This window comes from Rasamsonia byssochlamydoides (genome assembly GCF_041956645.1).
Source record: "Rasamsonia byssochlamydoides strain NRRL 3658 unplaced genomic scaffold VTN77scaffold_46, whole genome shotgun sequence".
NCBI lineage: Eukaryota > Fungi > Ascomycota > Eurotiomycetes > Eurotiales > Trichocomaceae > Rasamsonia > Rasamsonia byssochlamydoides.
This window is the reverse complement of record NW_027192429.1, coordinates 122838-147823: the sequence shown is the minus strand read 5'-3', so window position 1 is coordinate 147823 and position 24986 is coordinate 122838. Positions and strand designations below refer to the sequence as shown.

At 50.9% G+C, this 24986-nt stretch overlaps 8 protein-coding genes across 8 annotated transcripts; 3 read left to right on the top strand and 5 right to left on the bottom strand.

The window, feature by feature from the left end:
• Positions 1–1144: 1144 nt before the first annotated feature.
• On the bottom strand, positions 1145–4294 carry VTN77DRAFT_6127 (uncharacterized protein; the record flags this gene model as incomplete). The annotated part of the gene is made up of 5 exons (XM_069422371.1): positions 1145–2616; positions 2688–2874; positions 2958–3206; positions 3256–3816; positions 3878–4294. 5 exons carry the CDS (start codon positions 4292–4294, stop codon positions 1145–1147), a joined length of 2886 nt encoding a protein of 961 aa, XP_069276382.1.
• Positions 4295–5180: 886 nt separating this feature from the next.
• Positions 5181–5463, bottom strand: VTN77DRAFT_6126 (uncharacterized protein; the record flags this gene model as incomplete). The annotated part of the gene is made up of 2 exons (XM_069422370.1): positions 5181–5352; positions 5408–5463. The coding sequence occupies 2 exons, from the start codon at positions 5461–5463 to the stop codon at positions 5181–5183; spliced, it is 228 nt and encodes a 75-aa protein (XP_069276381.1).
• Positions 5464–5973: 510 nt separating this feature from the next.
• Positions 5974–8696, top strand: VTN77DRAFT_6125 (uncharacterized protein; the record flags this gene model as incomplete). The annotated part of the gene is made up of 2 exons (XM_069422369.1): positions 5974–6202; positions 6259–8696. The coding sequence occupies 2 exons, from the start codon at positions 5974–5976 to the stop codon at positions 8694–8696; spliced, it is 2667 nt and encodes an 888-aa protein (XP_069276380.1).
• Positions 8697–10378: 1682 nt separating this feature from the next.
• On the bottom strand, positions 10379–12160 carry VTN77DRAFT_6124 (uncharacterized protein; the record flags this gene model as incomplete). Its single annotated transcript, XM_069422368.1, has 1 exon — positions 10379–12160. One exon carries the CDS (start codon positions 12158–12160, stop codon positions 10379–10381), a length of 1782 nt encoding a protein of 593 aa, XP_069276379.1.
• A 511-nt stretch (positions 12161–12671) lies between these two features.
• Positions 12672–15165, bottom strand: VTN77DRAFT_6123 (uncharacterized protein; the record flags this gene model as incomplete). The annotated part of the gene is made up of 3 exons (XM_069422367.1): positions 12672–12776; positions 12846–14936; positions 15016–15165. 3 exons carry the CDS (start codon positions 15163–15165, stop codon positions 12672–12674), a joined length of 2346 nt encoding a protein of 781 aa, XP_069276378.1.
• Positions 15166–19236: 4071 nt separating this feature from the next.
• On the top strand, positions 19237–20936 carry VTN77DRAFT_6122 (uncharacterized protein; the record flags this gene model as incomplete). Its single annotated transcript, XM_069422366.1, has 4 exons — positions 19237–19536; positions 19604–19716; positions 19771–20119; positions 20178–20936. The coding sequence occupies 4 exons, from the start codon at positions 19237–19239 to the stop codon at positions 20934–20936; spliced, it is 1521 nt and encodes a 506-aa protein (XP_069276377.1).
• A 776-nt stretch (positions 20937–21712) lies between these two features.
• On the bottom strand, positions 21713–22507 carry VTN77DRAFT_6121 (uncharacterized protein; the record flags this gene model as incomplete). Its single annotated transcript, XM_069422365.1, has 3 exons — positions 21713–21777; positions 21964–22086; positions 22267–22507. 3 exons carry the CDS (start codon positions 22505–22507, stop codon positions 21713–21715), a joined length of 429 nt encoding a protein of 142 aa, XP_069276376.1.
• A 1374-nt stretch (positions 22508–23881) lies between these two features.
• On the top strand, positions 23882–24190 carry VTN77DRAFT_6120 (uncharacterized protein; the record flags this gene model as incomplete). Its single annotated transcript, XM_069422364.1, has 2 exons — positions 23882–23890; positions 23942–24190. The coding sequence occupies 2 exons, from the start codon at positions 23882–23884 to the stop codon at positions 24188–24190; spliced, it is 258 nt and encodes an 85-aa protein (XP_069276375.1).
• Between the last annotated feature and the right edge of the window lie 796 nt (positions 24191–24986).

Genomic DNA, 24986 nt, shown 5'->3' with positions numbered 1-24986 from the left:
CAGAAATGGCTCAGAGGAGTCTGGGAAGGCAATGCGCTACTTCACGTAACAGGTATTTGTTTCAGTGGACCGACTGACTCGCGCAGGATCTACCAGCCACGAGTCAACTATTATTGCGCGATCAGCCTGATCACCACCATCATCATCATAGTAATGACAAGGAAATTCTGCACCAGTGCATTTTATCAAAGAATAAACTGCCGATCTGAGTCTGTCTGGCCCCAGGGATTCCCCGTCTCGAAATAAAAATCCCGCCCCCTTTCTGCCCAACGGCCCCAACTGGAACCCTTGCAGCCCCGCGCATAGTTTTTGCTTCCCAAAATCGCAACATCTCTAACGGAAACCAGCAGGTGGTCGCACGATCCGAAGAGAATTATGCAGAACCCGCAGATGACAAATGTCACCCAGCTGAAAGGGAGTAGCCTTATAGAGAACGGATTCTAGAAAAAATCGGAGCCAACGAGTGGTAAGAAGTAGACGGTGGAAACCCGGTTTTGTAGCAGTTGCTTTTGCAAATAATACGACAGCTTAGATCTACCTACGATACAGTATGTCCAACGGATAATGTCTACAAGGCTGGTGACTAGAGAAAACGAGGATCAAAGCAGGCAGCACGTTACATACATCATACGGTCATTTAAATGGTCATAGATATCCAAAGACAGCAAATAGATGCTCATATCAACAGCCAGAATGCAACGGACCGCAGCAGATGGCGGAATGCAACATGATCAACCAGGCTCTTCACGGGGCAAAACGCACTTTCTCGACGGAACCCTTACGCCTGAGATCATGATGCACGCGGTCAAACCAACATTCTCAGATCGAAAATCTCCAGTAGCGTCATAGCCTTCCCACTTTGGAGAGTTCCTCTTAGGCCGGATGAAGGAGACAGGACCTGTGCAAAAGACCTGAGAGGAAGGAGCGCAAAGGATAATTTTCAAGCCAAACCTGTTGGAGTGAAATGCAAGACAACGCCGTTGAAAACGCCACAAACTACCGGGGAATGCAAAATACCTGAGCACAAACCGGGAACAAACATTGACCGAGTAAAAACGTCATACAAGTAGCAGTTAGCTCTCCGAAGATGGTTTCCCAAAAAAAAAGATCACAGGACCAGAACGACAGTGTTCTCCAATTACTCCTAATTCTCCACTGCTTGGCAGAAGAGTTGAATCTCACCCACCTGGCCCTTAGCGAGACTTTCTTGATGTTGGTCACGCCATTCCATGAAGGCCAGTTGGACTGCCTCGTCACTGTCAATGGTGACGAAATCACCATCTTCGTCCTTATAGCGTAGCCTCACAGACTTGTTTCCAATCGACTTCTCCGTAAACCTGGCCAGCTTCGCATCAACCCGATCGGTTAATGATCGGAACAGAATGTTACTGGCGACCACAAGAGTCACGTAGTTGTCATCAAAGTTCACTTTCGCCTTTATCTGACTGGGCATGTAGGGTTCTTGGGAGGCCGACTCGGGGACCGGTTCGGGGGCTGGCTCTGGCTCCTCGGTATCGGTCTCATCGATCACAGACTCCGAAAGGGGCTGCTCAGTCAAAGAGGACTGACTGGGAGTGAATGTAGGAGCCCGATCGGGATATGGGTGCTCATGGTAAGGACTGGGGTGTCCATGACGTGGCATTCCTCCGGTCTGAGTGGCGGATCGGACGGGAAGAGCACTGTTTGTGGGGGAGTTGTTCTGGCTGCGATTGACGGGCGCCCTCCCAGTTGCCAGTGAAGGTGGGATTGGCGGGACGGGGACGTTGTCGATTGTTTGCATGGTATGACCGTTCATGTACCGACGAGATTCGGGAATGTGATGATGTATGTCCGGGCTACTGGCCGACCGCATCCTTTGAGCCATGGGGTTCGAAGCCTGACCTTGAGCGGAAAACGGGGGTAGAGACGGCCGCTGCACACGTCCACTACCACTGCCACTGCCACTGCCACTGCCACTGCCACTGCTGTTGCTGAAATAGGGGTTGCCGTTAGTACTATCTCTTGATATGCCCCTCGACAAGGCTGGTGCGGTATACCGGTTAGATTCTTCGTTCCACGTGTTCTGCCGAGAATAGGCGGTATATGTTGACTGGGAACTGGACCGCGTGGATGGAGCCTCTGTGACAGGGGAGAAATAGGAATTTCCTGGACGCTCTCCAGGGGAGAAGTAGGAGTTGCCTGGACGTTCTCCAGGGGACAGGCTTCCGTTGGGCAGTGAAAAGGCTGGCTCGGGCATGGGGAATCGCGGTGGTCGACCGGCGGAGAGGGAACCCGAACCTCCACTACCTCCCGTGGCAGACCTGGCTCGGAGACTCGTACTTGATGCGTTCCTGCTAACCGGGAATTCTGAAAAAGTTGCCGATTGAATTGTCGCCTCCTCTTCTGCCTCATACTCCTGTTGGTATGGGTTTTGCAGGTTCGAGACACTCTTCATATACGTGAATTCAGAGTCCGAAGTACCCGTGTGTCGGATGCTACGTTGCTCTGCCTGCAATGCTCTTTGAGTATCGATATCCTTGTACCACTTCTTCATGACATCTTCATTCTGGTAGCGGATGATGAAATTGTCGACGACACCGGGATCACCCTTCCAAAAAATTTGGATCCTGTAAGAGCCTACAGAAGGAAACAAAAACTATCAGTACGGAAGTGGTGGAACAAGGCAATGGAGTCTTGGAGTCTCATACCAGGTTTCTGAAGCAACACAATGTCTGTCACGTTCGCCATGTAGATCCGGCCCTTAAGCTGGAGACGCGGCTTCCCCTTCACAGTTGATGTGGGCTTGTCCTTGTTGCCAATGAGTTTGGACTTCTGCTTGTTAGGATTGACGTCTTTGCAGCAGAGTAGGATGCGTTCGAAAAGATAAATGTGATACTATTGCACAATGTTAGCAGGACTCATTCGCAGGCCCCCCAGGGAGCACGGTTGAACAAAATCATAAGCTCAAAGGAACCCACCTCTCTTTCAGTATCTTTGGGACTATCTCCTTTCAACACGGTAAACGTGCCAAAGCGAAGTAGATCTCCAAACCCTTCAACTTTGAGCGACTTCCAGTCCTCCACCCGATTCGCCAGATCCACCACCGCAGACGCGAGATGCTCCTTGTCGATAGCGTCGTTGGCCGCATCCAGCACCGATTGGATCATATCAATCGCTTTACTGATTTCGGCCTGCAATTCCTCATCTTCCGTCTGCTTGCGAAGTTCCTACACTCCAGTCAGCAAGTCTTTCCGGTCAACACGGAGGAGAACACACCGAAAGCAGGAGGGGATATTTCGTTAACCGTTGGAATGGCTTGACAAAGAATCCATTGAGTGTTGATGGCTGGGCAACCATCTGCTGAAGATCCAGAGAACGTGGAGCAGCCTTGATCTTGTCCCACTCACGCAGGCAGACTTCGTCACAGCGCAGCTGGTTCGCAATAAAGGGCTCGTATTGGCGTAGGGCCTCCTCGTGTTGGATGAAGAGATTGCCCCAGTTCTGCTTTTCCTCAGGCAAGGCGTAGTGTTGCTCCATGCGAATAAGAAACTTTTGCGCAAAGTCCAGAAGATTATTCAAGTTGAGAAAGATCTGATGGCTCTCATCACCGGTTAAGGTGCCCGTCTCGTCCAGCTCTTTCTTGAGAGCCTGCAGATTCTGAAGATGATGAACATAATCCCGCTCGGTTTCGAGAAGTTCTTTCAAGATATGCTGTCTCCTGGAGAGTTTGACAGCACCCCCTTTATCGCCTTTGGAACCAGATGCGGATCCCGAGGGTCTCGACAGTTGACCCTGGATCTCCAGGATGTCCAGAACGCGATTGACCATTTTGATCACCTTGAGAAATGCCGGTTAGAAACTGTCGATCGTCATTGAAACATCACCTGAACCAACCTACCTTTATAAATCCAGTGGTATTATCACCGTATAAATCGGTGATCAGGAAACAGTCCTGTTGGGGAAAGGCCATGTCCTGCAGGCAGGCTTGAAGGAATTTGAAGGTGGCCGCCTTGGGCCGTTTTGCCTCGGGCACTTTTTCGGGGTCGATCTCCAGGGGATCATCTGGGTTCGATGCATTGAAGATGGTCATGAGGGAATAACCTCCCCGAAAACAGTTCCACAAGGAAGTGACTGGATCGGAAACACCATGAGCCCGCTCTTCCTCCTCCATTTCAGCCAGATGACGCTCAAATCCCGGGACCTCTGCCAGTCTTTTCTTCAGATTCACACAACTCTGGTAGATGGACTCGCCACCCCGCCTGTTGATGATATTGTCCTCGGCCACCGGGCCTCCATTGTTTACTGGAGTCTCCATCCTCGCTAACGTTTTCCTCGATGCGCTACTTCAGTGAAGCAGCGTCCCCCGAATGAAATCACACAAGTAACTGTTCCAGCCAGCGTACCTGGTCGTGTGTATGAACCATGGACCATCGATATCCCGGGCCGACTCCGCAAATCAATGCGGCCAGGGGAGATAGCAATGGGTACAACGATGCGTGATGGGATGAAGGCACTTCGAAATGGGGTTGCGATGCAATCCTCAACTTGATCTGATAGACTCCAACGCGGTGAGAACCAGCTCAACGGCTCTCTCGACTCTTTTTTCTTTGTTCCCCCTCCGTCCCTCTTCTACTCTGACACAGAGGCTCCGTAAACGAAACGAAGACCCTGATTGGGTCTCAGGGGGATGTATGACCCCGGCAGCTGGGTGTGCCAGGTGTAAGTGATCTGAAACTAAAAGATATCAAGGGAGGATCCGCCGTTCGGGATGCACACTGGACACCGGGTACAGTAGAGATGGAAGACGAATTCGACAAAAGACGCTGGGCAGAGATTTTCTCTTACTTGCCCCTGGTCTAGCAGGACTAGTCAGCAGGAGTGTCTGGCAATGATGGTGGGGGGTTCATCTGGGGAGAGGGGGCCAGGAAGGGAGCTCACAGCTTGACACAGGGGCTTCAGGAATAAGGATAAATAGACCTGGCCAGCGAAGAACTAGATGGCAAGCAGAACGCTATCGAAGCGTCGTGGAAGGACAGCAGGCCAGGCAGAGGGAAGGCTGGAGGCAGAGTCGCGATCAGGAGAGGGAGGAGTCGTGGAGGTTGAGGGAGCGTAGTCATTAGGCCTGGAGCAAGAAGGGAGCGAGCGCTCCGTAGTGTGTTTCGGGTGGCACCGCTAGCTAATAGCGGGATTTATTATTATTATTAAGGCAGCGGACGGGGCTCACTGGACGGGGCAAGAAAGGGGGCCGCTGGGAGGGGAACGGCCGAACGGCTCTCCGGGAAAGTCTGGGAAAGTCTCGCGCCTGCCAATCCGCTGCTGTGCCGCTTATCTAAGACCCGTGGCTGTCTCCCGTGCCAGCGACTAAGCCGGCGACTAAGGCTCCAAACGGTCGTTTAGTGTCAGAGCTGAGAGACAGCGACACAGTCACAGGCTCACAGCACAGTGAGCGACCAGACACAGCGCCAAGCACTTCCCAAGCAGCATGATGATGCAGGCTGTGGGGGATCAATCGATCCTACATATGTGCTCCGTAGTAGTACTCCGTATCACAGTGATGGTCAGGAACTATGCCTAACCATTTACCTCTAGTTACCGGGCGAGACCCCGTGATGTCTTTCTGCCTTGCGGCCTGAGGATTGCAGCTGCCAACGCCAACGGCCATCCCCACCAGTCACTGAACCAGTGCCACTTCTAGCCGGGGACGTACTAGGTAACTATCTAAATCACTATCTATCTGTTCCCACCCCCCGCCTCATCATTGCCCCTGGCTTCCAGCATCTTTGGTAAGCTGTGAAATTGGCGTCTCAAATATTAATAGATTCAGTATTGCCAGCGGAGACCAGGGCAAGAAAAAGAAAGGCGACCAGATCGTGGTCGGGCTTATCCGTTTGTTTGGGGCCGTGACTTGTTCACGGACCGTGGAGCGCTCACGGCCAAGTCTGGTTGAACCCTCCCCCCGAACCGTTCCCCGAACACTGGCCAGCTGCAGCTCCCATGGAAAGAGATTCCGTCTCTGAAGCTGGCATCCCACCTCTGCTGCGGATGCGGGCAGCTAACTATCGCTCCGGATTCGCCGCTCCGCCGTTGGCAGCATCCTTCAAACTGGACGAAGGATACTCCGACGAAACGAGGAGTCAGCCAGACAATGAGGCGAGCCTCAAGTCGGCTGATGCCATGTCTCTACCCGAGTGGATCCTCGCGTATAGCGAAGCGGAAAGGGCCGGTATGTTGGACTGACGGAGGCAAAGAGGTGGCTTCACCACTGACCAGCTGTCGCAGAGCTTGCTTACTCCATATTGCGCACTCTGCGCACGAGCACGATCGCCTCCGTTGTGGACAGGCTCACTCCGCTTCTTCATATGGATCCCGTCCAGAAACTCCCGCCAGAGATCACGGCTGAGATCTTCTCCTACCTCGACCCTGCCACCCTGCTGACGGCCTCCCTAGCTTCGAAGGCGTGGAGGAATCGTATCTTGGATTCGCGGCTCTGGAGAGAGCTCTATATAAGGGAGGGATGGGGCCTCGACATCGACGCCATTCGGAGGTTCGAGCAGCAGCACTCGGAACCGCCCTTCTCGCAGAATCGCAAGTCCAGAACGAGGCATGCGGACTGGGATGTGAGCGAGCCCCAGCTCAAGAGGCGGGTCCCTCCAGCAGGCTTCAATACACGAAGTCCAGGATCTCAGATCAACCCGCCGTGGAGCGAGCAACATGGTTCGGTGGAAGCTGATGCTGAGGGAGATCAGGAAATGCACGATGTTTCTTCAGATGGCCAGCCTTCTCCGTCTTGGGACCGCGGAAACGGTCAGAATGGGACTACAATGGCGGTGCCTCTGTCGGGGCCATCTGCCACTCGGGCGAAGTCGTCTCCCTTGTTGATCAGGCTGCCAAACGGGGCCGCGAAGATCAATTGGCCCTATTTGTATAAGCAGCGGAGGCGCTTGGAGGAAAACTGGTTGAAGGGCCGCTTCACCAATTTCCAACTGCCCCATCCCGCCCATCTCGAAGAAGCGCACCAGGAATGCGTCTACGCCATCCAGTTCTCGGGCCGATGGCTTGTCAGCGGCAGTCGCGACAAGACAGTCCGGGTTTGGGACCTGGAAACAAGGCGGTTGTGGTATCCCCCTCTGCTCGGGCATACGAAATCGGTCCTTTGCCTCCAGTTTGACCCGGATCCATCCGAAGATATCATCATGACCGGCAGCAGTGACAAAAATGTCATCATTTGGCGCTTTTCCACCGGCCAGAAACTTCAAGAACTGGTATCGGCGCACGAAGACTCCGTCCTGAACCTCAAGTTCGACAAACGGTTCCTGGTCACGTGTTCGAAGGATAAGCTGATCAAGGTCTGGAGCCGTCACGAGCTGACGCCAATGGACAAGGACTATCCCTCTGTCTTCAAGGGCCCTGCCGTCAAATATCCCTCGTATATTATCGACACGAGCGACATTCCTCCGTCCTTGTTGGAGGCGGAGATCGCTAAGCGCCACATCAAGCCCTTGCCACCGTACTCCCTTTTGATGACCCTGGACGGGCACGGAGCTGCGGTGAATGCCATCCAGATCAATGACGACGAGATTGTCTCCGCGTCCGGAGACCGACTGATCAAGATCTGGAGCATCCACAATGGGGCGTGCCTCAAGACCCTGATGGGTCATCAGAAGGGCATTGCTTGTGTCCAGTTTGACAGTCGACGGATTGTCAGTGGAAGCAATGACGACACGGTTCGAATCTACGATCACGCCTCTGGGGCTGAGGTTGCCTGCCTTCATGGTCACCACAACCTCGTCCGAACCGTTCAGGCTGGTTTCGGTGATCCTCCAGGGGCCGAAGAGGCACTTCGACTCGAGGCCCTCGCAGTCGACAGCGATTACTGGGATGCCAGGCGTGCCGGGGTAGTTCCCGATGTCAACCAGAACAGTGGTCGCAAGCGCTCCGCTCCCCCGCGAAATCCGGGATCTAAGAATCCAAAGGACGTGATGGCGCTGGGTGCGCGCATCCCTCCCGGTGGAGGCGGCAGTACCTGGGGGAGGATCGTGTCGGGCTCATACGATGAGACCATCATCATCTGGAGAAAGGATCGGGAAGGGAAATGGGTGGTCGGCCACCGACTTCGCCAAGAAGATGCTGCTCTGAATGCGTCGATGATGGGTTCTCATCGCGGTCAGAGCATGCGCGAGGCGCCAAACCTGATGAATCGACATCGACCGCTGCACATGGTACACCCTGGGACTGCTGTCCCTCACAACCCTCCGAATGCCGCTGCGACTAATCCTGCCAACAACCCCTCCGCGCCAGTCAACGCTGGGCATGGCGAGGGGCAAGGATCGTCGTGGAATGCAGGTAATGCTGACCCACCAGCTGGACAGCAAGGCAACCTGGCGGCTCATACAACGCCTCATCAGCCTCCGACACAGACTGCTACCAACGCACACGCTCCCAATACACTTACCGCCTTTCAACAAGCGCAAGCGCTGGCGCAGGCGCAGGCAGTTCACGCCCATGCCCAGGCCGTCCAGGCTCATGCTCACGGTCACCACGCCTTTGCCCGGCCATTTGTCAACCCGGGCATGCAACCGACATCCAGGGTGTTCAAGCTTCAGTTCGATGCCCGCAAGATCATTTGTGCCAGTCAGGATCCGAGGATTGTCGGATGGGATTTTGCATGTGGAGACGAGGAAATTATCGAAGCTTGTCAGTTCTTCACGGGGTTGTAATGTGACCCTAGTTGAGTGATTTTTTTTCAACTGTTCATATCAGCACATCTTATACAAGATGATTTCGATTTGACTATCGATCTACCGAATCAAAAAGAAAAAAAATCGGAGCGATCTGCGATATTCGTCTCCCTTTCTCTCCAGGGAAGATTCTGTGCTTATTCGCATTGCTATTTGCATGCATCATCGTTGACGGCATCTTGGACGGGCAGTTCGAGGCGTGTTTCCATCTGCCTATACTGAATTGCTTGCGGTTGCAGTATCATTACTACTTGTGACGACGATGATGATATAACTTGCATGGAAAGTTGGTGTCTTTTTTTTTCTTCATGGTTTTGGGGGTTCGTTCCTTCGATCATTTCGACAATTCGTCTTTGTAATTTTCTTGATTTTTTTTACTGAGTGGTTTGTTTATAGCGATGGATCCTGGATGGATGGATGGATTTTTTTTCTTTTCTTTCATACTATGTAAAGTTGCGCCTGCCTTATCTATAGTCTATATTGAGGAACATAACTTCTCAACCATGTCACTCACGTGCCTTTTTTCCCTTTCTTTTTCTTTTTCTTTGTCACTTTTTTTTTCTCATTTTCTTTCTATTTCTTCTTTGTTATATTTCTTAATTTTTTTTAAAAAAAATTTTGTACTGAAGAAGCAGAACATATGCTGAGAGAGAATCAGTCAGTCCATCTGATGACGCGGATGTCATCACCTTTGCAAAGGGAAGCTCAATTAATTTAATATTCCATACTCCGTATATACAGTACAAGTACCATATTAAATATTTATTTCATTCACATCCATTATTTGTCTTATGTCTTCTGTCTTCATTTCCCTCCGAGCATCTATCTACCAAAGGAGAAAAGAAGAAAAAAGAAAAGTAACATGAAAGACAAGACAAGACAAGACAAGCCTTACAGGTCCCGTAAGTTATGCAGTATCTAATTTCCGGGCTGGGTTGGATTGGGTTTCCTACCTACTGTACCTACCTACCTTTGACAGGAAAAGAAGGAGAGCATATTGAGAGGCTAATAATAACTGCTCTATTGAAAAAAAAAAACAAGAAGAAGAAGAGGAAGACAGATGCAGGAGGAACAGAAACATACATCCATACATAGGCCTTTTTATAATATAAACCAAAAAAAGAACCAACCCCCCTCCCCCCGCCCCCAATATTCGTTAGATTTCTATCACCTTAGCCTTGTCGTCGTCGCTGGGTACCTAGCTAGCTAAGTAAGCTGCAGGCTTTATTCGCAAGCTCCTAGAACGCCGACACCTACCTAGTGGAAATCAGGGTTTATTCTTCGCCGTATATTCTTGACCAATTTGTAACCCCTTATATATATAACTCTCTTTTTAACGTGCAACGTGCAATGTTGCTACTACTATATGGATTCTACGTTCTGCATGGATCAAATCACCTACCTTCTTGTACTGTATATTGTAAGCAAACACGAGGACCAGGTTTCTTGGTAGAAGACGGCTGGGCTGGGCTGATGTCCAGACAGTACTGTCTTGATCAATTCATTAAGAATATGACTGACTACATGGACATGTGCGGTGTAAACAAGTGAGTACTGTCTATCTAGGAAGCACTGCTGGCTCGGGTTTGATTGATGAGCTAAGGATGTGTGTGTATGGTGGCGTCTCTGCGACGATAGAACGCAAGTAGCTTGAAATCCACCTAGACTACCGAACAGGTAGATGTCTCGCCTGGATGAAATCCGTATGCTGGTCTCCACGGCCCAGAATATCGACGTCCAGCCTGACTGAACTCGCTTCCGCGAGTGCGTGATTGTGGGCGAGTCTGTCCTGTGGATGAAACGGATGCATGGTTCGCATTCCTTCCGCGAGACTCGAGTGGATATAACGCTCTGGTCGTGTCTTCTTCCTCTTCCACCACACAACAAAACGCGTCAGTAATATTCTTCCATATTCCTATCCAAAAGCTTGTGGTCGTCTGGTGGTTAACAGCTGTCGTCTCTGAGGCCCCATCCGTTGTTGCCACACCTGGAGATGGTGCTGGCAGTGCGCCTGGATTTAATGTTGGAATGAGACCGTCCGCAGGAACGTTACGGCTCGCATTGTTGGTAGGCATAGAAAGGTGTTCTTGTGGAACAGGGGCTTCAGAGACCTGCTGACATGACAATAAAGGCTGTTCGCTAACTCCAGATGTCACTGTTACTGTCCGTGGCTCGGTTGTCTCAAGGCGTTCGGGTGGAGTAGGATGAGACGGAGATGACCCAACAGATTGTACCTGCGAGTTATCAGCGACGTTGGGAGGTCCAAATCCCTCGTGACTGCCACCGCTTTTCGATCTTCTGGTTTCATCGGTGCGAGACAGCGGATCTCCATGTGTAGGTGTGGCGACGGGCAGATGCCTTCTGTGAAAGGGATGCCGATCAAGCGGCCTCGTCAAATCCACACCATGACCACTCTGCCGATATGGAAAGCGTCCACGGACAGCGGTTCCATCATCTGCTCTGGCAATGGCGTGTATCGGAAGCCTTGAAGGAGAGCCAGATGGCGATTCCGATGGTGATGGGGCGCCAAAGAGTCTTCGTAGTGCTCCGCCGTGACTTCTCCTCCGAAAAATCCCATCTCCAGGGCTTCGTTGACGTTGTCCGGCCTGACTTGTCGGACTGGATTCAATTGTGAAGCGAGGAGAGTAAGTGAGAGCCTCAATGGAGCCAAAAGACGGCAGTCCAGGTGGAGTCGGAGATCGGACAGGAGGAGGATATGCAGGTTGAGTAGGAAGAACAGGGGAAAAGATGCCCTGCTGCCAATTCGAAGCCCCAAAGTCACTGCCACTGTCATCGAAGGAGACGACTTTGCGGCGTCGCACTCGACCGGGAACGGCAAGGCTCGACCGCCTGCGTTCCTTTGATGGTGAATCACTACCAGCAGGGCTCTCATGAACCTGCGAAGCCGAACGGGAACGCCGTAACGTCGATGAGCTTTGCTGTTCCGTGATCGTCTCCAGAGCATGGGGAGTTATATTCGACCTTAAATGCAATGACGATAATGAAGGCGAATTCAAGGACAGAGCGTTGGTGGCCCTCTCATTCCTAACCTCGCTATCCTGTTTTGCACCATGACCGAGAGTCTGATCCTCGTCCTCAAGTACGAAGCTTGCTCTGACAGCATCGTATAGGGAACTATGGTCGCTTGGAATAGATTCGGATGAATCGAGGTCTCGATCGAAAGCAGCCAAGGAAGCGACACGACGTGGGCTGGTTAGGTTGTGTTTATTTTCGTCCATAGAAGACCGTGGCTGGTTCGAGTGCTGCTCATTGTCAACCACATTCTCTGCCGTACCCTGATCATGATAACATGGATCCATAACAAGCGAAGGATGACAGACGGACTGACAAGCGTGTCCGTGGGGGGTTAAAAATGAAGGGAACGACAGTTCTGAAGATGCATTAAAGGTGGAAAGGGACAGACAAGAGATTGCCCTGTCCATGAATTAAGGCAGTTGTTTGTTTGACTCGTGCGTGTTATTGTACAGTACATTAGGTAAATACAGTCAGTGCTCGTGGTCAAGAAGGAAGGAGCCATGCCAATTCATCCAAGTTGTCAGCCCGAAAAGAAAAACAAAACCCAACCGACACAGACAATGAATAGGCTTGCTTTTCACACAAGATTCTGCCAGTATCTTCAGTTTCATTGTATTTTGATCCTGGCGCTGGCCCGTTCACAGCAGAAAATGCTCATCCTGTGAGCCATCACTGAGAATATAGAGACATCGCTCCAGGCGCAAAACCAAAAAGGAACGACGCTTCCACTTCACATAGGAAAAAAAAAAGCCGTCTATGTATGTACATTTGACGTCATAACGAGAGTTATTGCGTTCCAGATGCCATAGGGAAGGAATTTTTTGGAAGCAAAGCAAGCTGGTGCGTGGTATACACGAAGAAGAATCTAGTGTCGACTTTCTATACAGCAAGACATCATCATGGCTCTCGTAATGATGGTCATGAGGCAGTGCTGCTATGGCTGTGACGCGATTTGCTCATGGCGAGCTCCTTTTTAAGGCTGCGCACCAGGGCTTCCAGTCTCTTTCGTTCCTCTTGCTCCGCCTATGATAACACCAGCGTCAGCAACAACTTGATGTAGTATTGACAGAATGATAAAGCAGGGAGACTTGCCTTCAAGAGTTTCATGTTCTCCGCCCGCGTATTCCGCATCATCTTCTTGAACTCATTCTTGAGGACCATAGTTGACGTCGTTTCGGGTGGGCCATCCCGGAATGATGGATTGTGGACTCCCATCCAGGTAATGCGCTCATCACTTAGCTGCGTCTCAAGGTTTTCACAGCGATCGCGTAAACCATCGATGATGCTCTCATATTTCTCTCGTTCCTTTTCGAACTCAATGCTCGCCTTGGTCATAACTTCATAATCTTCAATCGTGTCTCGGAGCTCTTTCTCCAGCATTTGCACCCGTTGCTGAAGCTCGCCGTTGGCAGCATTCGATTGATTAGCTCGTTCCGCCTTCAGTGCTGCGAGCTCCTCCGCAAGGCTCATATTTCTCGCGTTGAGCTCCTCGATTTCCTTCTGTATGGCAGGGTTGGCAGCAACTTCGGCAGCCCGCTCTGCTCGGGTCCCATAAGCGCCATCGAGCTCGGCTTTAACCACAGTGAGCTCGGTCTGTGCTCTGGCAACCTCACCTACGAGTTCTGATAACTCGTCCTGGAGCTTTTTGGCCTCCTCCTCAGCTTGGGCACGTGCTTCCATTTCCTGTTTCACAGCCTGCTGTAATCGAGAGACTTCCTCCTCAGCATGAGAACGTGCTTCTGTTGCATGTTGTACAGCCTGCTGTAGTCGTGAGACATCCTCCTCTGCTTGAGAACGTGCTTCCGTTGCCTGTTGCACATCCTGTTGTAATCGTGAGATTTCCTCCTCTGCTCTCTCGCGCGCCTGCCTTTCGGCAATTAATTCCGCGGATTCTATCTGTTCCTGCTGTTGCTGCTCCTGTTCTCGAAGGCTCAGCTCCTGTCGAGTAGCTTCCAGCTGCTCCATTGCCACCGCCAGCTCATCCCTAACATCCTGGACTTCCCGTTCCGACAATTCGTACTGCTTTCGGGCCTCAACGAGCTGCCGGGTCAACTCGGCCACATGCGCGTCTTTTTCGGCGTCTGATTTTGAATTCAACTCCCGTTGTTGCTGGATCTGGGTCGTCAGGATGCTTTTTTGTTCTTGGAGTCCCTGGACTCGCCGCTGTAGATCTTCGAATCCGGTCCGCAGATAGTCCAGGTGGGTGTGCAAATGCTCCCCAGACGGGCTTGGAGGAGGAGGATGAGATGAGGAAAGCACCGATCCAGCTTCCCCCAGAAGGGAGTGTAGTTGGGTGTTGATTTCACTGATTCGAACCTCTACCTCACGGACTGTACTTCCTGCTCCTCCGGCCTGGAGTCCCCGAGTCTCAATCGTATTCAAGCTATTCTCGAGGTATGCGAGATGCGCTTGGACCAATTCTGGAGATTTGACGGCACCGCCGTCGTTCGAACTCTGAGGAAGAGGGTCGAGATCAAGATCATCCTGGCCCTGTAAGATCATAGCACGTAGACGACCATTGAGTTCCTCCAGTTTCTGCTCGGTGCTACGAATCATATCGGCATCGACGGTCATCGATTCGGATCCGTTTTGAGCACCTCTTCGGCTGTCGGGTCCGAAGTCGTCCAGGTTGTCCGCGGTTTTGTACAAACTGCGGTCGTCAAAGTCAAGGATACTCCCACGGGCGACCCCATTTGTGTTCTGGCTGGCGTTGTTCTGGTTCAGATTTTTCTTGAGACCCTTGTGCGTCATCTGTAATATTCCAGCAGTGTGTTCGAGGAGTCGTCTGTAGACATCCTGAGCTCGGCGCTCCAGCTTCCATAACTCCTGCGCCAAGTCCTCGCATTTCCGGGAGCTCACAGCGAATTCATCCTCCGCTTCCTCGTCTAGCTCGTGTACCACCCCATTCGTATTCCCGTTCAGAAAAAGCTCGTCATTTAGTGCACTCTTGGGACGGTGTAAGCGGCGAAGCGACTGCGCAGCATCACGGAGCTTCGTCTCCAGAGCCAGTTTCCGCTTGGTTGCCTCGATGCGGTTCGACAAGAAAGCATATTCTCTTTTCAAATCCTCGACTTCTTCGAATGGCAGGATCTCATACCCGACGCTGTCGCCAATCGCAGTTTCGGTCAACAAGTGCATCAAGACTGGGTCGGTGACGTCGATCGATACCCGACCCCGCTGGGACTGTAGTTCGAAAGAGGAAGAGTCAGCGAGTCTCACTCGTCCAAGAGAAGCACACACACACACACACACACACACATACCGTACTGTACTGGGATCTGTCATCATTTAAAAGGTCCGAGGTTTCTCGATAGCCATCCACAAGCACCTTGGACGGGACAGAGGAGACGCCATTCGAGTAGGCGGACGGGTACTCGCCGTAGGAGGACCGGCTGGAACGGAGGCTATTCATCCCGATCGACGAGTAATCGACAGAGGTAATAAATTCGCCAGAATGTAAGAAAAGAAGTCAAGGCCAAGTTGTCACAAAGAAGACATGATTATGATAATACAAAAGGATCGACTGGGGTCAGAGCAATCGCCTGAAATCAGAGTCTCTATCTGACGGAATGACGCTGGGAGATTTTTCTCGGCGGGGGAGACTCGGACTGAAGCTCAACAACATACCAAATGAGCGAGAGCCACTGTCTTCAATCAACCCACAGGTACCGCAAATCGAAGCCCGTCGTCCAAGAGAAGAGAAAAGCTGACAGGGGTGGAATTAAATGTCCGTCGGAGGAAAAGGAATCGGACCGGGCTTGCAGGAGACAGCCTGACAGACTTGCCTTCTGCGGCTAACTGCAGAGACTCCCAATAATATTAATCCCGGCTGTCTGGGAGCGTTAGCGGACGAGCTAACTCGCCTTAGGCCAGGCACAGTCCTCATCGCGATCTGATTCTGGGATCCTCGTTTCTTGTTTATTTCGACCACTTTCCCCTGTGCACGGCTAGCTTCCGTCGGACTCCAGTCACTAATTACCTAGTTCGTTACTGGATAGACGCCGGAGAAGGACTCCGACCAGCAACGACTCCTTATTGCGCCCCGCACTCGAGAATATTCTCCTACCCCTGACGGTTATGAATCTTATGTCAGTGCCCACCGGCTGACGACGATTGGGAATGTCACTCGTCTGCCGGAAAAAGAAACGATCAGAGTTTATCAGCCATCACATCCAGGAGTCTAGTTCCGCAGGAGCTTTGCAGAAGCTTGCAGAACGAAAAGAAAAATTTTAACTCATGTCTTATGATTCAGCAGAAAGCTAAATTAGAGCACACATGGCGTGGACACTGCAGGTAGTTCTATCCACAGGGACAACTTGACATGTCAGATGGCCATGGCCACCAACTGTATATTTCCTGCCGTTCTCTGCCGTTCTAATAAGGTTGTGGGTACTCTATTCATGTCTATGAATAACCAATCGGTAATATTCACAATTTATATGAGATTGGGAAGCTTCTCGAGGAAAAGAGGCATATACGCGAGAATGATGAACGGGGGTATTATCTTTATGATCAGCTGGTCTTCAGACGAGCTTCGACATCCTGCAGCAGAAAGCATCTTGCTCGTGATCATCTCCCGCTTGGCCGGGTCGGTGAAAAGAGGATCGGTCTCCGGCAGACGGCGCTGGATTCGGGGTATCCCAGGAATTTGGCCACCACCCACTTGGTGCCGTTGATGCCTCCCTTTCCGAGCCCAACCTCGGCGGCGGACACTTGGAGCTGGAGTTTCTTCGCCTCCTCGACCTTGCCAGAGCGGTACAAGTTGAACAACTCGACACAAGTCTAGACCAGATGTCAATGAACAGGACCTGAAGGAGAAAAAGGACAGAATAAGATCAACACTCACTTTCGGGTACAGGTCGGCCAGGCCAGTAATACAACCCTGGCCTCCAACCGTCAGAGCAGGAACCAACCAGTCGCCCTGGCCAGCAAAGGTGCTGAATTGCTCCGGGGGAAATGCAGCAGCAGCGCGAGCCACCTTGGCAATGCCACCGCAGGTAAACTTGACACCCACAATGTTGGGGTGGCTTTCGAGGGCGTCAATGATGTCAGAGGTGATATCGAGACCTCCTGCCACGGCTGGGTAGTTGTATATGACGACCGGGATGGGGCTGGCGTCAGCGATCTCTTTGAAGAACGAGATAATCGCCTCGTTATCGATGGCGAAGTGGAAGAAACTCGAGATGAGGACCAGGGCGAAGTCGGCGCCGGCATTCTTCGCTGCGATGGTCAAGTCGATGATGTCTCGCGTGCATCCTGCGTTGCAACCCAGCGTGATGGGGATGTCTGCCCGGCCGAGTCTGCGGGCGATCTCTCGAGTTCGACGGACGAGCTCGCATCTTTCTTCTACCGAGAGGGAGACGGCCTCCCCGTTTGTGCCGGCAATGACGACTGTCGAGTAGTTAGGATCGTTTCTTTCAAAAACAATTTTTTATTGATAGGTCGTGGTAATACTCACTCCCATGCAGGCCCGACGAGATCAGAAACTCCAAGTGCTTCTCTTGCACCTCCCAGTCAATATCCTGACGGGCGTCGTCGCGGAACCACGTCAATGCGGGCAGGTGGATTCCCGGGGGGTATGGGCGAGAAGCGGCGGCAGCGCCGTTCGCAGCTGGAGCCGTGGTGATTTCGATCTTTCAGTTGATGATAGCTTCACCTGGATGCTATCGATTGGCAAGACGAAGAGGAAAGACAGTGGTTGAGATTAACCGGTAACAAATAGGGAAGAAGCTCGTTATATCTATTTATTCCCCTCCCCATCTCCCTTGGAGAACCCCAATCTTGATTGTATAATACCTCAAGCCTCATTGTCACTGGCATGCAGATCGCTAAGGGAACTCGCATCGCATCGTATCGTGTCGCGTGCGTTGCGCTGGGGATAGGTTAGGTTCCCACTCCCGATTGGCAGTCGACGCCTCTGCTCCCGACCCGACGATTTCGACCCCATCTCGTTTATTGATCCTGCCAATCAATAATGGTTATGATAGGCGTCAATGCTCGAGTTCTGCATTTATCCTCGATGATCTGCTAGATATATCGGAAAGAAAGTTGAATCGACACACCCGATCGGCTACGGCACCAATACGAAAAATACGCGAGCGACTTTTCTATCTCTGAGGTTCACTCGATCTCGAATATTCTATTCTTGATCGTGAAGGAAATGATCTTGTGATCATTTTTTAATCTCCTGTGATTTGACTGTCTGCTCAGTGCATTCAACACATGCAACTGACAAGTATGTATGGAACACTCCGTTGTAAACCTTCAAGTGGCAGCTTGCAGCCAGCCAGTCATATAGAAACCGGGTGCTGTCTGGCATTAATTACCTACATGTAGGTACAGAGTACTGAGTACTACCTACATAGAGTCCGTATACTCCGTACTCCGTACCACACAATCGGGTCCAACGAACGTGGTTGGTAAACAGATTAGTTCCCTCGATTGATTAGGTAGGGACCGTAGGGCATGGCTGCCTCTATTTGGCAATATCACCTTTAATCCATTAATTATCCGACAACCCCGCACCTATCAAACTTTTAAATATATTCATCCCTTCGCTGAACAGCTACCTACTCACAAATATACCTTCGTAGAGACAGGACATCATAACTGCATTCTGATAAATTGCTATACATTACGACTGTCATTGTTAAAAGTATCTAGAGGATGATAGGCTGCTGCTCCGCTGCAGTTCCTAGGTTGCCGTTTGGTTTGTTCAGCTATTAGCTATCCGGTGTATCCCGGTTGCGCGGCACAGTACTGAGAGGGCCGTACAGTATATACTCCGTATGCTGTTACCCTGGATAACTGGATAACCAGCGTTCAACAAACCGAACCAAACCAAGCAAAAGGTGCTGCTATCTTGTCCATCTGACTCTGTCATCTGCCATCCTCCATGTAACTGTGACGCTTTTTTGCTGCTGCTATCCTTCCCCGCAAGGTTATCCGTTCGAGTCGGGTTGGGCTCAATCCCCAACATTCTTTTTGGGTAGGACCGGTAGGTAACCTTAGTAATTAATACTCCGTAAGGTTCTATTTCTCATCTTGGAAGCATTAGCCCACACCCAGGTGCCGAGACTCCCGACTGGACTACGGAGTAATTATTTTTAATTCCCGAGTTTGGCCCCCCTTCCCCCCGCATCCGGAGGCCAGCCAGTCCACGAACTTTGATCCTGCACTGTGCCGTCTCGTTTCGTGTTGTTTTCTTTTACTGGCCAGAGATAGTACAGTAACTAGGGTTAGTAGTGGTAGTACTGTAGTGGTAATAGTACCGTAGTACAGACGGAGTAAGATCTTTCCGCTAACCAACATTTGAACCAATCCTCCAGCGCTATGGATGGCTATGCTATTATTACCTATGCAGTACCTCATCTTGGCTTGCTTTCTTAGTTTCTCTTCTTTCTAAGTTCTCTTCTGAATGAATGAATGAGCCTCTGTCCTTTTTCCCCTCCCCCATGGCCAGTGATAATAATGCTGGCAGGGGATGTCGACGGACATCACGATGAAGATGAATCCTGGCATGAATGATGATAATGATAAGAAGAGCAGCGGCGATCATGAAAATGATAAGGACTCTTTTCCTATCACATCCTCTCCCAATCACCGTGACGTCAAAATAGACACTCCTCACGATGACTTTAACGATAACAACGATGATGACAAAAGAGATCAGATGGTGATGACTGCGACCGCAATCACAACCACAACAACCTACAAAGTCTACAAGAGACGGTTCTGGGGACTCTTGCAGTTGGCATTGCTGAATCTGGTGATTAGCTGGGGAGTATGTAACCATGACCAAAATAATATCTCTATCGGCAACTTTCATAAACTGACAACGTCGACGACAGTGGCTCACTTTCGCTTCTATCTCGACCTCGACGGCCGATTATTTTGATGTCTCGGAGAGCGCGGTGAATTGGTTGAGCACGGCGACCCTCTTTGCCTTTTGCATTGCGACTCCGTAGGTCGAGCCTCTTGCCGAACCCGTCCAGGGGATATATGCTGATGACAACAGGGTCGTCATGTACACCCTCAACAAAGGCGGCCCCAAGCACGCCATCGTCGCAGCATCCATCCTGACCCTCGTGGGCAATTGGATGCGATATGCAGGCGCCCGAGCAGACGGCGGCATCTTCGGCCTCGTCGCGTTCGGGCAGATCCTGATCGGCCTGGCGCAACCGTTCTGTCTGACGGCGCCGACGCGATACAGCGATCTCTGGTTCTCCGACCGTGGCCGGACCAGTGCCACGGCTCTGGCGACGCTGGCGAACCCGTTGGGCGCGGCGCTGGGTGAATTAGTGGACTCGTTGGTGGTGAACCAGCCTGGTGATGTTCCGAGCATCGTCTTGTATATTGCCATCATTGTAAGTCAGACACAAATCCCTAGGAGTATAGATAGTGACTAACCTCCGATGTATATAGTCCACTGTCGCCTGTATCCCATCCTTCTTCATCCCCGCGCGTCCGCCAACGCCTCCAAGTGCATCATCAGAAGTGCAAAAGACCGCCTTCAGGGAGTCCGTCCTGCAGCTCGTCCGGACCGTCGAGTTCTGGCTGATCCTCATCCCCTTCTCAATCTACGTCGGCTTCTTCAACAGCGTGTCCGCCCTGCTCAACCAGATCCTCTATCCGTACGGCTTCTCCGAAACCGAAGCCGGCATCGCGGGCGGTCTTCTGATCCTCATCGGCCTCGCCGCGTCCGCGATCGTGTCCCCGATCACCGACCGCTTCAAGCACTATCTCGCGACGATACGGATCTGCGTGCCCATCCTGGCTGTGCTGTATATCGCGTTCATATTTGCGCCCTCCAGCCCCGCCGGGATCGCGCCCACCTTGGTCGTCTGCGCCCTTCTCGGCGCTTCCTCCTTCAGCCTGCTCCCTGTCGTACTGGAGTTCCTTGTCGAAATCACGTACCCTTTCTCCCCCGAGGTCGGGAGCACGCTCTGCTGGTCGGGCGGGCAGCTTCTGGGGGCGGTGTTCACCATCATCCAGACGGCCCTCACAGCTGGTCCGGACGCCAGCCCGCCAAACAACATGAAGAACGCGCTGATTTTTTCGGCGGTGGTGGCGGTGGTTGCTGTTCCTTTCCCGCTGTCATTAGGTTTGTTTGGACGGAAGTTGGTCCGTCGCAGGCTCGAGGCTGAAACAACAGACGTTGATCGAAGGACGACAGAGGTCTGAGACGACTAACTAATGCTGGGTTGAGCATCGATTCTGCCGAGCAGGCGCTGGGTTTACCACCTGACCGCAGTCAAAAGGGCACAATAACTGGTCACGGGACCAGTCATCAAACTTACTGTATGTACTGTGCATATGGCTTATGGACATGAATTTACGACCGTGACGATATAATGCTTAATTCTTCACTATATTCCTTACCAATGTACCAACCGTATTTCCTATATTTCTTGCCACATTCCTGGCTTAGTGCACCATATTTATTGCTATACTTAAGCAGGCTAGTAGGATGAACTCGCTCTGGTATGATTAATCGTACTTCCAGGCAAATACTGACTCGACAGGATGTGCATTTCTGGTTCTAAAGTTTTCATCATAAAGTAGACGTCTAGATAGAGCAGATATACAGATATATGGGAAGAGCGTTCGGTGGGAAAATTGGTCTAAACATAATCACGGCGTAAAATCACACCTATAGGGAGGTAGGAGACAGTCACTAACTATCTGTACATGATGGCGAAGATGGTTTTCCTTTTTAGTTTGCAAGCCAGCGTGATGGACAATTCGGGTCGAACACATCATGCGTAGCTTGATGATACATGTCGAAAGCGGCAGGCTGAGCATCAGAAATGTAACTTAGCCATCAATTTGTTGCTGAAAGATCTTCCCATTCTCACAGGCATTTCCTTCATCCATGATTCGTAACATGCATGTAATATGGAGTCATCAAAGGCGGATGGCTGCAGAATGAGAGAGATCCTTGACGAGAAGCGAGTTCTCTATTTCAGAATCTTCCAGAGCTTGGGGGCAGCGCACTGGGTAGCGCAGTGCTGGAGGTGGAAGACTGGTACAGTCAAGAAACGTCAGTATACCCAGAGCCCACAACAGGAACAAACCAATGATAGCGACCCTCATCTCATAGCCATATAGTCCACAGCTCCATGGCCATGGACCTGCTTGACGCAGTGATCTCGACAAGAGTGCAATATGTGGTGTTGGGATCAAGGAGAAGAGTATTGGCCAAACTTACACTCCTCAACGCAGTCCTCCTTGGGTCCCTTGTAGTCGGGGTCCTCCTGTTGCCGGGTCACACGCTCCACGCACTCATCGAAGTGGTGCTTCACAGGCGCACACTGAGCAGAGTTGATGCATTCTGCACATCAATCGTCAGTAACTGCCAACTGACAGACTGCAAGTTTGTGTGAAGATGAAGAGCTCGGAGGAAGGGCAACGCTCGATTGAGTATGCAAGGATAGATTGCTGACATCAATCGCGAAAAATCACAATGCAGCCCCTCATACTGGCTGCGGAGCCGCAATTGCGGGAAACTCACCCTCCTCGAGCTTGGGCTTGGGGTCCTCGGCCTCCTCTTCTTCTGGTTGCTCTTCTTCCTCCTCCTGCTCGGGCTCCTCACTGTCTCCTCCTTCGCTTTCTGCCTCCTCAGAAGTGGGCTTCTCCTCCTGTTCAGCCTCGGCGCTGGTGCTGTCCGTGTCTTCCGCCGGAGGAGCCTCAGCCTGGGCCTCAGCGAAGCCCAGGGAGGAGATCATGTCGGAGAAAAGCTCGACGAGACCCATCCTGGCGGTTCTGAGCGGTTCAATGGGTGCAATTGGAGGGGTCTAAGGGGGGATTCGGGAGAGGGGGTTCGAATCGGACGGACAACGAGCGAAGTTGGGATTGTGATGATGTTGGAGAAGCTTCCTCATGCCCAAGGAAAAACGGGACGCCGGCGGTGGCCCCCCGGTTCAGGTTCCCGATCATGACTGGCTAATTCCACCACACGTGATTGGCTGGCCTTGCCCGAACAACCCGACAAGCACGAGAATGCAGATGGAGTGCACATTCTGAAGGACAGGTATTGCCGGAAAATGTGAAGAAGAAACAATTCTTAAAGAAAAAAAAACATACAGAAATTCTAACTCTTCATCGCTTTGATGCAAATATAATTATCTAATTAATTCCTATCCAGCCAAGCCTCTCGCTTGCACTGCATGATCTCGTGATGCTTCCGTATCAGTCATTAATTCTAAAATTACAACAAGAAGTTATCTACCTGATGAATCAACGCCGAAATGCGTGGTCTTTGGCGCCATTTTTCGTGGCCTTTGCACATCGTCCTCCACAATGCTTGCCGCCTTAACGCCAGCCGACTAGGTCATGTGATATAACTGGAGGTCGTTTTCGACCTCCAAGAGCATGGCCATTTTGAGCTTCGTTGCCTTCGTGCATTCATGGCCTTCCATCCCCTGCTATTTTCAGTCATTTAGCTTATAGCCGTCAGCATAGAGGGCCCTGTCCCCAATTTTCCTCATTCGATCTGTCTCGATTGGAGACAATCAGGCCATATAACTCTCAGAGACCCCCCATGGATGGTCTGGTTCCCCTCGTTCTTTTGTCTCTTGATCTTTCTGTTCCTTCATCTGCTGCCTGGACTCTGTATTCTCCTGTATCTTGCCTTGCAATTTGTCCTTTTCAACTACAGCAGCACGTTCTTTCCTTTCCACTACCAACATGGTCACACGGTCTTTACCTCCGGACAACCCCGATGAACATCAGCATTGGACGGAGCCAATTCTCTGCGAGGAAACACGGGCAAGGTTGGAGCAGTTCCGGCAGCAGTGATGGCTTCCACCAAACTACAAGCCCAAGACTCTCAAAGGATTGGCGACAGTTGAGAAGTATTGGCGCAGGCAAGTTCTCGCTCGCTGGATGTTAATTTAATAGTAGATATTGACAGAAAAGGTTTACTAGATACTGTATCCACTTAAAGGAAGATTATATAAAGTTCCTTCTCTTAGAGGACCCTGCAGTTTACATGGCTTTCTTTGACTGGATGTGGAAGTCATCAAAAAAAGAAGGTCTTGCAGTCTTATGATGAATATTGGAGACGGCTATGCCAATATTTCTTACTGTTTGCCAAGCGGCCTGTGAACAAGTTCGTGCATGAACAGATGAGGCGGGTATTGTCTCACTACTATGGTATTCTGAAGAAGTGACTGAGTGCTTGATAGTTCCTTGAGCAGTCCTTCCCTGCTGAACAAAAGGTCAGCAGGCAGGCCAAAGTTAAAGAGATTCTGGAACCAGAGGATTCTGGAATCATCCTTCGGTACCACTGGATGTATTCAACATACGTTTCTCACGGCAATATGCTTATTCAACAAGCTTTTCTCATGCTCTGCTGTGCCATTACTGGGAGCCGGCCCAGGGTACTTCTACCTAGCCTCGATGATATGGCCGGCAGTAGCTCTGTCTCAGGCTAGAGATGCCATCAGGGGGCAAAAGATTTTCAGAGCAATCTTCCTCAGTATCTGAGATATAATGACCTGCTACCAATGCTCTGCTGGGAAGATATCTACTTTTTCTTTATTTGGAACCCAGAAGGGGGGAGAGATGTACCTTATACAATTATTAATTTCAGAAACCTTAAAGGTCGTCCAGTAGGAGCTAATGGGTAAGAGGCTTTTGGTCGTTCCTTCTATAAGCAATTTTACTAAATGGTCTTAGAACAAAGTTCTTCATGCATTGTGACTACTAATTGGCTTACTGCCTAATCACATATATTGTATCTCTTGCGTTCTGTGATGGCACCTTCTGGAATGAGAGACTCACTCCTGAGCTGTTCTGGAGATTATATATCCCCAAGTGCTTGCGAATTCAACCGATAAAGTGGAAGAAGGAAAAGCTGAAGATTCTGCTTCTCTATTGTACTATACAAACTGGATATGGCATTGAAGTTCATCCAGAATTGCCGATGATGTATCAAACCAGCAATTCAGTACTACAGCATGCAGGAGAAGGTCCAGGTTTTGAGACTAAGGTAATTCATTATGATTGGCGCTGTTAGACTGCCAATGCTATAAATTGTGAGTGACCTTTCTTTGACCCTGACTAATACTTACATCCAACTCCTATGTGGAACTGGGGTACTAATATCCTCTTATGTGAGTTCACCGACCAGGAAAGGAATTGGGCATTGGGTCAGTCAGGGTCCAGGATTTTTGAGAAATACTACCAGACTCAGTTTATCCAGCATGATTTCTAGGAGGTAGCTTTGCT